Source organism: Camponotus floridanus, unplaced genomic scaffold, assembly GCF_003227725.1.
Source record: "Camponotus floridanus strain SB8 unplaced genomic scaffold, Cflo_v7.5 scaffold106, whole genome shotgun sequence".
Lineage (NCBI taxonomy): Eukaryota > Metazoa > Arthropoda > Insecta > Hymenoptera > Formicidae > Camponotus > Camponotus floridanus.
In genome coordinates this window covers 372,810-384,144 of record NW_020229222.1, presented here as the reverse complement: position 1 = coordinate 384,144, position 11,335 = coordinate 372,810, and the positions used below count along the sequence as shown (strand labels likewise).

General features: G+C 33.0%; 3 protein-coding genes across 3 annotated transcripts; 1 reads left to right on the top strand and 2 right to left on the bottom strand.

Moving 5' to 3' along the window:
- Nucleotides 1–887: 887 nt before the first annotated feature.
- LOC105253885 (26S proteasome regulatory subunit 8) lies at nucleotides 888–3,066 on the top strand. Its single transcript, XM_011262226.3, has 6 exons — nucleotides 888–905; nucleotides 1,015–1,159; nucleotides 1,281–1,691; nucleotides 1,832–2,058; nucleotides 2,140–2,415; nucleotides 2,902–3,066. Exons 1-6 carry the CDS (start codon nucleotides 888–890, stop codon nucleotides 3,040–3,042), a joined length of 1,218 nt encoding a protein of 405 aa, XP_011260528.1. The 3' UTR covers nucleotides 3,043–3,066.
- A 728-nt stretch (nucleotides 3,067–3,794) lies between these two features.
- On the bottom strand, nucleotides 3,795–5,121 carry LOC105253886 (peroxisomal biogenesis factor 3; the record flags this gene model as incomplete). The annotated part of the gene is made up of 1 exon (XM_011262227.3): nucleotides 3,795–5,121. A coding segment is annotated over one exon (1,185 nt), but the record flags the coding sequence as incomplete, so codon positions are not given.
- On the bottom strand, nucleotides 5,120–5,856 carry LOC105253887 (mitochondrial import inner membrane translocase subunit Tim8 A). Its single transcript, XM_011262229.3, has 2 exons — nucleotides 5,690–5,856; nucleotides 5,120–5,378 (listed from the first exon to the last, which is right to left on the bottom strand). The coding sequence occupies exons 1-2, from the start codon at nucleotides 5,780–5,782 to the stop codon at nucleotides 5,187–5,189; spliced, it is 285 nt and encodes a 94-aa protein (XP_011260531.1). The 5' UTR covers nucleotides 5,783–5,856; the 3' UTR covers nucleotides 5,120–5,186.
- Nucleotides 5,857–11,335: the final 5,479 nt, after the last annotated feature.

Below are 11,335 nucleotides of genomic sequence, written 5' to 3'. Positions count from 1 at the left end.
ATGGGTCTGTTCGTTTTAGCTGCACTAGTGCAATTAGTTAAGGCCGCAGCACATACTGCATAAGCGCATAACCATAAGCATAAGGAAATTGATTGATCCCCAAGTATATGCATAAGAAAATGAACCAATCAATTTTCTTATGCTTATGATTATGCGCTTATGCAAAAGTGTGTGCTGCGGCCTTTAGAGTGAAAGAAAGTATGTTCGTCTCTTTCTAACTTATTGCACTAGTGCAGCAGTGCAGCTAAGGGTGCGTTTTCACTTGACGCTAAAAAGTAGCGTCAACCATTGGTTGAACAAAGAAGTAAGTAGTTGCTTCATTGTTCAACCAATGGTTGACGCTACTTTTTAGCGTCAAGTGAAAACGCACCCTAAAACGAACAGACCCAATATAATTTTTAATTTTAGGTTAAATTATAATGTTATTCTCGTTTTATCTAAGCTGCCATATTGAACTGTACCGCTGCACTAACTCAAGACCTGGGGCAGGCAGTTCAGTGAACTGCTATTCTCAGTTCTGTTGCACTATTGAAAAGAACAATCATCTTTGACGTCACTTCTGCTAAAAAGAACGCCTCAGTATACACTTTATGAACTAGTACAGAAAGTTCAGCTGGAAAGAACAAACCTCTAGTTGTATTTATTTCGTGGCCATTTTATATCAATAAAATTTGAGGAGTTAGCTCTCTAGTTTAATATATTATAAAGAAGTCTGTGAGAAGATGATGTTGCTTTTATGATATGCAAAAAATAAGAAGTAAAGAAAAAGAAACAAGAAATAATTTACTCATCGAAAATAAGATTAACTTATACATAATTTTTCTTTTTCTTACTAAATCGTGATATATTAATAATTATCTGGAATATTTATCATTCTTAAATCGATCATGACACTTATGAGTAAGGTAAACAAATTTTAATTATTATATATTATAATTATTTTTTTTTATATACATAATGTATGTAAAAGAGCAATTATATATTTATTTATAATTAATCCAAAATCTTTTTTAGATGGAGATTGATGAGAAGAATGTTAAGGGAGAAGGTTTTAAACCATATTATATTACAAAGATTGAGGAATTACAATTAATTGTTGCTGAAAAAAGTCAAAATTTAAGAAGATTGCAGGCACAACGTAATGAACTCAATGCAAAAGGTATCTTAATAACGAAAATATTGCGTGTAATTAAAAAAAGTTTGATTTATTTTCAATTATATAAGATAAATTGTATTAAAATATACGATTATCATAATGTCTTTTTATTTTTTATTTTTAGTACGTATGCTGCGAGAGGAATTACAACTTTTACAAGAACAAGGCTCATATGTAGGGGAGGTAGTTAAACCTATGGACAAAAAGAAAGTTTTAGTCAAAGTACATCCTGAGGGCAAGTTTGTGGTGGACATAGATAAAAATATTGATATTAATGATGTGACACCGAATTCACGAGTAGCTTTGCGCAATGAAAGTTATACTCTGCATAAGATATTGCCAAATAAAGTTGATCCACTTGTGTCACTTATGATGGTGGAAAAAGTACCAGATTCTACATATGAAATGGTTGGAGGTTTAGATAAGCAGATAAAGGAAATAAAAGAAGTTATAGAATTGCCAGTCAAGCATCCAGAATTGTTTGATGCTCTTGGAATTGCGCAACCTAAAGGTGTATTATTGTATGGACCACCAGGTAATAATTTATTACATTATAAAAATATATATATTATGTATTTGAAACTTTTTCAGTATTATTTTATTATATTTATTTATTATAAACAATCAATCATAATCTATTCAATTATATCACAATAATAAAAAAATTTTTTTTAGGTACTGGTAAAACTTTACTTGCGAGAGCAGTGGCACATCATACAGAATGCACCTTTATTCGTGTATCTGGTTCTGAATTGGTACAGAAATTTATTGGAGAAGGTTCACGTATGGTTCGTGAACTTTTTGTGATGGCAAGAGAACATGCACCATCTATAATATTTATGGATGAAATTGATTCCATTGGAAGTTCCCGAATTGAATCAGGATCTGGTGGCGATAGTGAAGTATGTGTAATATATGTACTATATATATGTAAATATACAAATATAGCTTTTTCTTAATTATGTTAAAAATTATACTTTTAGGTTCAACGAACTATGTTAGAATTGCTTAATCAATTGGATGGTTTTGAGGCAACAAAAAACATAAAAGTCATTATGGCTACAAATAGAATTGATATCTTAGATCCTGCTTTATTACGTCCTGGACGTATTGATCGTAAGATTGAATTTCCACCTCCAAATGAAGAGGCTAGATTGGACATCTTAAAGATTCATTCTAGAAAAATGAATTTGACACGCGGAATAAATTTAAGGAAAATAGCTGAACTTATGCCAGGTGCATCAGGAGCAGAAGTTAAGGTAATGAAAAATTTAACTTATAGTTTCATTATTAAAATAAGATAAGTATATAAGTAAGTATTAAATATAAATGTAATTTTTTTTTTTTTAACAAAATATTTTTAAAATGCTTAAAAAAAATTGCTAATAAGATAAGATTAAATAATAGATAAAAGTTAATAGAATATATATAGGAAATTTATAATAGAATATTTGTATAATAGAATATGAATGTATAAAATGTCATTAGAATAATTAAGATATATCTTCTATTAAATTATTACCATCTTTCTTATTTAAAAAAAAAAATAAGAAACTTTTTGATAAATTTAGCCTCTAATAACTTAAATATATGAAATGTATGTCCTTCAATATAGTCTAATTTATACCAATTGTTTGATATGTATTTCAAATAGTAACTAATAAATTAATTAATTAGCTCAAATATATATTGCTCGAGTATCAATCAGTATAAACTAGGCTAACACGATTTTGTTTATATTATAGGGTGTTTGCACGGAAGCTGGAATGTATGCTCTTAGAGAACGTCGTGTTCATGTAACTCAAGAAGATTTTGAGATGGCTGTAGCAAAGGTGATGCAGAAAGACTCCGAAAAAAATATGTCTATCAAAAAATTATGGAAATAAATCATTTTCATATTTTTTTCAATATATTATTCTTATTAATGATTTTTTATTATTATTGCATTATTTCATAGTCCAAGAAAGTCATTTTAATCAGAATTAGAATATAATGTATTTGAAATGTGTAAATGTAGAACTTTCATACAAGGTTACAGTTAAATGTTTCGTAAAGATATATAAATTAGATATCAATAAAATTGATAACATATTAAACCAATGAAGTCTTATTACAATATTAAATTATTAATTACTTATAAATGCCACACTATTATTGACATTGTATAATGTGGAATAATAAGTTTTAGCTATTATGTAGTAATAATATTATTTATTTAACTAATTACAAGATTTTTATATATTTTAAATAGAACAAATTGCTCTATATTTAAATATTTCCTCATAAAATATATTTAAAAAAACCGTCCCAAAATTTAAAAATACATTTCCTTTATTTTTATTATAACTTAATTTTCCTCTTAAATTAAAAACCTTTCTTAAAATTACACAGTGAAAGACAACGCGCAATATTTTTATTTATTTATGATCTAAAAATGGAAACTCAAGAAAAATTTTTAAATAGAATAAATATAATTTCCAATCACAATAATTTTGAAACAGAAGAAATCAATTATATCTTATTTGATAAATTAAGTTTATTTTGTGCTATATAGATGTAAAAATGCATTAATATTAATAAAAGAATAATGAAGTCTTAATTTTATTTTAATTTATAGATATACAACAAAATTTTTCTGTAGTACTATACAAAATACTTGTATGTATAGCCTTAAATATAATATTATATAAGACAAAAGTAGAATTGATATATTCTTTTGTACAGAATATAATAATTGAAATAATTTTTCTAATTTTTATAATGTTGAATTGAACTTAACTTTAAGAACAGCTAAATGCTTCGTAAATATTCGCTCCAAGAATTTTAAGCTCGCTATTTAATATCAGATGTTGGAGCCAATCTGCTGCTATATCTTTTGGTGTTGGATTATCTGGAACTTGTCCATTTATAATAGGAATAATTTTGGCCAAAGCCATAGTAGTTTTATTAATATTTACAAATTCATTTGACTCATCATTCATAGTTGCATCTTGTAAAGTTGAAGTTGAATTTTTGATGTTTGACTCTTTTGAATGTGATGTTGCATCTCGTGCTTCATATATATTACTGATTTTAGAAGAGTTATTGAAATACATAGATATATGATCCATTAATAAAACAAATCCACTCCTGATATTCTTTTGCATTAAATCTTGTACTTCTTCACTCTCTATTACATCTAGCATCTGATCAATCAATTTTTTATAAATAGATGTATCATTGTTTTCAGTGTTCTTTTGCAATATATAAGATGTAAAATTTTTGACAGGATCTTTCAAACTATCAGTGGATATAGAAGATGTAAGCGCCCAATAAATTTGTTCTAAATCTCTCAATGTTAATTGCTCTGTCAGAGACAATGAAGCTGTGACTTCAACAATTTTACTTTTTATGAGATTATTTAAATTCTTTATACTTTCATATATAAAATAGCTAGAAAGTGTCATATATTTCTCTTGTACTTCATTTTCAATAATCCCATTATCCACATTCTGTGCATTTTTGTACATATGTCCACTAATCAAAGTAATTTGAATACGAAGAAATGTAGCTAGCATTGTATAAGAATAAATTATTACAGCTGATCGTGTAAATGCTAATATTTTTAATTGATTCCAAGACACTATCTTATTGGCAGTGCCATCTCTAAGTTGATTTATAATAGTCTCTGTATCATTTTCTTTGATCACAGAGTTTCTTAAGGTTGCTGCAAGGGATAATGTCATTTGGTTGCATGTTTTCTCTATGTTTTCATAATATTGTCGCTTCTTTGTCTTTTCCATTAGCATCCTTATCTCATTATCTTGCCATTCTTGAAGCTTGCGCTGTGTATAACGTGTTAAAAAAATGACACTACTAACAATAATACTTCCAATAACAAACTTACGCTTATGACGCTTTAAAAATCCCCAACTGCTTGAAAACATGATCAAGAACTTATATAGATCTAACACATACAATATATAAATATATTACAAACTTTATACAACTGATAGAAGATAAAGATTGGTACATTCTCAGAATGATGAAATCATTCTATACTATCTGATTCAGGTTGTAAATTTGTCGCAATACGTTCTATTCTGTTTGTGATATAATTAGTAGTGTCAATGAATCTTTCCACACAATTCACGAGACACTTATGAACTTTGGGTTCTAGGCGTGGTGATGGTTTGTCCATACAAGTCTCCCAACAAATACCTGTTAGTTCATGTACTAATCCCTGAAATATCATTATAAATTATTATCTAATACACTGCTCTTATAAGCAAAAGATATAATAAATATAATCATTTTTGGACATATAATTACAGATAGATCCAAAATTAAATAATAAACTTTAATGCTCACGTATATATATATATATATTATTGGGATTAAAGTTTAAATATTTATTATTATAAAAATATATAATCAAAGTATTAGTAATAAAATAAATATTCATAGAATTCTCTTTTTATTATACAAGGCACAAAATATAAATAGAAAATATTAATCTACGAATTTACTTGCGTAAATGAAATCGAAACTAACTTGAAATTGTTGTTTCTTCGTTTCGGTCTCAATAAAATGATGCAGACGATCATCTATGATAACCTGCTTATCTGAATTTTCCGTAAAATTCATACTTCCAATCCTCGTATTCTTTTTTTTAGCCACATTAATACAAATTTATAATATAACGGATTACTTTTACCTTTGAACGATGATACTCGAGAAATAGATTTATTATAGCTGCGTTCCACTTAATGATCGTGACACTAGTAAACATGATATGTCTTTGGCTGCGGTCGGGAAGACGCTCTGGATGCTTTGAAACATCATTCTATCTTTGTTCTACATTCCATGAGAATAAAGATAGAATGATGTTTCAAATCATCCAGAACGTCTTCCCGACCGCAGCCTTTGTTTAACTTTTAGCGAACAACAAAGATAAGATGATTCTGCGAGCGTTGCGATCATTATATGGAACACAGCCTATATATCCTATACATATAAAGCACGTTCCACTTGTCGCGTTCGCACTTTCGTGAGCATTGGGTGTGTTTCGGGGTCGCATCGTTACAGTAGCGCTTAGAGTCCCTATAATATAGGCCGGTATTCATAGTCCGATCTTATATTTGAGATCGTCTTAAGTTCGAGCTTGAAATGCTACGCAGCTATTTGATTGGTTGAAGGAGGTCTTAAGTCAACCTCGGACCAGACTTAAGACGATCTTAAATATAAGATCGGACTATGAATACCGGCCATAGAGTCTGGCCACTCATCGTACCTATTTTTATTGGTTCAGCTCGCAAGCCCCTCAAAATGGCGGAACCAATTACAGTGCAGGGATTGTATATAGATTAAATTAAATTAAATTAAATTTAATAATAAAATTTTATTTAAATGCAGAATGCATGGCCATGGTTTTGCTACTATATTCTTTTTGTTTTAATTTACCTTTTTTACAAGAAATACGCATTCTATATAAAATAAAACGTTTCATAATGTTAAACGGTAAATTGTGATGGTGCGGTCCCATGATACGGAACGTATGCGCAATGCGGAATTGGCGGAACGAAGTTCGTCCAATCACAGACATTCCGTCAATTGCGTTCCGTTGAAATATATTTTCTTATGTCCCATGGAGCGGAAAACGCGGAAACGCAATTGGTGTTGGCCAATCACAAGATTCTTTCCCATAGATTTTTTTGTTGTCTATATCGGAACAGCGTACATTATTGGCTCGCGCAAATTACGCTTCCGTATTTTCCGCTGCATGGGACATAGGAAATACAAATTTATGCGGATCGGATTCACACATATATGTCAAAAAATTCATGAATTTCATATATAACTTTCAAAACTGACAACAACTTAATATTGAATATGGATTCTGAAAAATTGTTTATTATTATTTGTGGATTGTTAAGTAAATTAAAACAAAGTTGGTGTATATTTAAAAAGAATGAATTACGCCGTAAGATTATAAAATTATATTCATTGTATATAATTGTAAAAAAAAATGAAAATATTAAAAAATTACGAAAATATTGGATGCGACCTATATTCAGCTTAGAAAGAAGATTCCAACAAGGAGCAAGTGAGAATCTTGTAAAGGAAATGCTGATCGAAGACACAGAAAAATATATGGATTATTTTAGAATGGCACCTCAATTATTTGACGCATTATTAGCATTAGTTGGACCATTCCTTGTTACACTCTTATTTAAAATATTTTTTAATAATATTTTTACGGATATCTGCTGTTTCGACATTTTTCATCATACACACAATTTCGAAGTTCCGCACAAAATGTGTATAAAATAGAAACTTGCGGATAGAAATCGGCAGAACAGACATAAAACAGATTAAACCAATCACGAGCGTTCCGCCAATTCCGCATTGCGCATACGTTCCGTATCATGGGACCGCACCATGACACGATTTTATATAACACATAATAGATTTCATTTTGTTCATGTAAAATGGAAAAACATTGCACATATTTTCTTTTACGTAAGGCAAATATTGACGAATAATAATTTCCATATTATAAAAATATGTGAACGTTTCATCGTTTACAAAGAACAATGTATTTTAGCGAAAGCACCGTAACTGAATAAGTTTTGCGTGTTTTTGATTTGCTAACGGATTTCACTGGTTATAAGAAAGGATATAATTCTTAACATTTTTATTCTACATTTATTACAAGTTGCTGATAAAAATATATATTCACCTTTATTATCTTAATATTTGTGTAATCACGGTATTCTATATGCAATTCACACGCGATTAACATACGGTTAGGTTAACTTCGATATTCACTGCATTCAAGACGCCAATACGAGTCATCCCCACCACACAACGACGCCATTTTGAGGAGTAAGTGGCCAGACTCTATATTATAGGGACTCTAGTAGCGCTACAGCTTTTTTGCTACAATTGTAGCAGAAAAAAATGGCGACCGCTACAATTGTAGCAGAAAGTCCTGAAACGTACTTTTATAGCGCTACCCAGACAGCACAAAAAGGCCAAAAGATGTCTTAAAGATGTCTAGAGGACTTTCTAGAAGACGTTTTTAAGTCGTCTTTTAGATGTTTTTTGGACATGTGTGCTGTCTGGGTACTATAGCGCTTTATAACGTGAAACACGCTTATGTAGCGCTACAATAACGCTACTGTAGCGATGCGATCCCGAAACACACCCATTGTCTGTCTTTATTTAATTTTCAACAAACAAGTGTTAAGGCAATTCTACAATAGCCGCAGCATAAGGTTGTAAGGCATAAAGGTGCAATTTCACGCAGCGTCAAAGCGCTAGATACAGTTGGTTACCCTCACTCTGTGGTACATTTCCCCTTAATAATGAGGAGAAAGAAAGCCGTCGACAAAACGCCAGCCGCTAAACTCCCGCTACTTTTTCATGGAGCGACAAATCGCTAATCGCTGTGAATTTGTATTCTTGTTTTTTAAATCGTTTTTTTATAGATTTAATTCGTGTATGAACTGACAATTAAGGATGCGTGTCGAAGTTCGTTTAAACTGCCCGAATAGTATTTTGTCGGCAACATTGCGAAATACATTGCCGTCAATAATAGCTAAAGAGGTTAGGAAACGACGAATACTGGTGTTGTGTGCAATTATGCGAAAATTGCAAGAAAATGAGAAGAGACCGTACAGGAAGAAGCAATACTAGGTGGCACCGTATCTAAAGGATCGTCCAGAGCACAGTTTTTACTATGTGTCGATTCCTAAACTGACCATAGAGGATGGAGTATGATTCCACAATTATTTCCGAATGTCCGCAACACAATTGGAGGAATTGTTGTTGATTGTTAGTCCACTATTGGTAAAAGAAAATGTTATTCGAGAGCCCATACAACCGAAAGAACGTTTGGTAGTAACATTGAGGTTTGTAAACGTTTAAATTACTGCAAATACTTTCGGTATTTTAGCCAGCCAGTGACGAATATATCGCAAACCAATTATTGCTTTCCCAGAGAATGCTAAATTGATGGTGCAGGCGACGGTTGGTCTGCATAATTGGATCCGTAAAGACGACATTGGCAAAAATGCATACGTTTCTGCGGGTATGGTGGATGAAATTTATGCCGATGATCCAAATAGTTTCACACCAGGTTCTTGACGGAGAATCATTGAAGATGACTGCGCTTTTCGAGATATCGATCATTGTGGTTCGAATACCAGTGCGCGAAACTGCATTCAGATGCGCGATGAATTTTGCGATTACTTTTGTGATGAAGGAGAGGTGCCTTGGCAAAATAACCCACGTAAATAAAGAAGTATTATTACATTTGAGTTATTTTTTGTAGTATATTATATATAAATAAGGTACAAAAATATATAACGTATATGTTCGGGATCGCACCTGTGAATTGCGATTTTGTTTTGTCGGGACACACCCGAGAGGGTATCGCGAGTTTGCAATTAACGTGATTTCGCACTGGATGAGTGACGGGATGCAATAACGTAAAATTGCTCCTTTGATTGTAACACAGTGACAGCCACACAAGAGTAATATAGTGGATAAGTTTATTGCGTAAAAATACACGATATGTACAAGATTTGTTAGCTTTCGATGCGTGTAAGTAGTAAGACTATGAGAGTTCTAACTCAGGTCCTCTCAGGAGAGATGAGGCGCGAGGGGAACCGCGGTGCGGGGGAGTGACGTCACGCGCGGGGAAGGAGGAACCGCGGCGCGCGGTGGGTGACGTCACCCGCGGGGAAGGGGGATCCGCGGCGCAAGCGATGGACGAGGGGGTCCGCGAGGTGAAGGGGGATCCGCGAAAAGAAGACGGTGGTGTGAGAAGGACAGCGCTACGTGTGGGAAAAGTATAATAATAGTGCTACGAGTGTGACAAGGATGGCGTCATCGTGAGACAAGGACGATGCATAGGTGGGAGAAGGACGACCCAAAGGTAAGTGAGCAACGAGTATATGAAAGAGAGAAAGAACGATAGCGCAAAACAACACGTTCGAGAGAGACAACGATAATATCGCGAGACTTGCAATTAGCGCGCGCGAAAGAGAGAACGATAGCGCGAAGACAACGCGTGCGAGAGAGAGAGAGAACGATAGTGCGAAGACAACGTGTACAAGAGAGAACGATATCGCGATACTTATAACTAGTGCGCGAGAGAGAGATAGCGCAAGGGACGGAACGCAAGGAGAGGCGCGTAAATAATCACATTTTTTAAATTGAAACATAAAATTTATTTATTAACAATCTATACATTTTTTCTGTGTCAGCGCGAGAGATTACTCATTCTAAGCGCGAAAGATGAAGATAGACTTGCGATTAACGCATGAGAGAGAACGATATTACGATACTTACAACTAGCACGAGAGAGACACAGGGATGGGAACGCAAAGAGAGGCATGCAAATAAATTAGATTTTTTTTTTTAATTAAAATACACTAGGCAACAAAATTATCGCAACACTCATTTATACCAAAATTTCGCACAACTTCAAATAATCATAACTTCGTTAAAAATTATCGTAATTGAAAGTTTTTTCTCTTATTTTAAAGCTTAAAGTCTCTACTTTAAGATGCATTTAGCCAATTTTGAATTTCTTCTTTCCTCCTTGCGCCGTCTCTTTAAAAGTAAAGACGTGTTTGGGCTCGTTATCAAGAAACAGGCGGATTTCGTCGAAGGAAAGGACAAGGACGAAGACGAATAACGTCAGCTAGAGAAGATCGTCTCATCATCAATGAGACAAATCGCAATCCATCAAGAATTGCACGAGTAATTGCAAATACAGTTCTTCCGCACAGACAAATTAGTGCTCAAACAATCAGGAGGCGTTTGCACGAAGGAAACTTGCGGTCGCGAGCTCGTGCTCGAGTGCCAATGTTATCTGTGGCTCATAGACGTGCTCGTTTACAATATGCACGCATTCATCAGAATTGGACTATGAGACAGTGGAACAATGTATTGTTCACTGACGAATCATGGTTTTGTCTTTTCCGTTCCGATGGAAGTCCGTGTTTGGCGTGGACACCGTTTTGAAGAAAACTGCGTCGAGCCTGTTCGAGCGTTTAGTTGTGGTTCTGTTATGGTATGGGGTGGAATATCGATGCATGAGCGCACAAATCTCGTCATCATACCACCTCCTGGATTGACAGGAGAACGTTATGTACAGGAAATTTTGCGTCCTCACTAATACCCATG

What these genes read in the sequence shown, in the direction of transcription:
- LOC105253885 (XM_011262226.3), top strand. An exon ending in GATCTGGTGGCGATAGTGAA is followed by an intron (nt 2,059 to 2,139) that starts GTATGTGTAATA and finishes TTATACTTTTAG; the next exon opens with GTTCAACGAACTATGTTAGA. An exon ending in CATCAGGAGCAGAAGTTAAG is followed by an intron (nt 2,416 to 2,901) that starts GTAATGAAAAAT and finishes TTTATATTATAG; the next exon opens with GGTGTTTGCACGGAAGCTGG.
- LOC105253887 (XM_011262229.3), bottom strand. Translation starts at nt 5,782, where the DNA reads ATGAATTTTACGGAAAATTCAGATAAGCAGGTTATCATAGATGATCGT. An exon ending in CGAAGAAACAACAATTTCAA is followed by an intron (nt 5,379 to 5,689) that starts GTTAGTTTCGAT and finishes ATGATATTTCAG; the next exon opens with GGATTAGTACATGAACTAAC.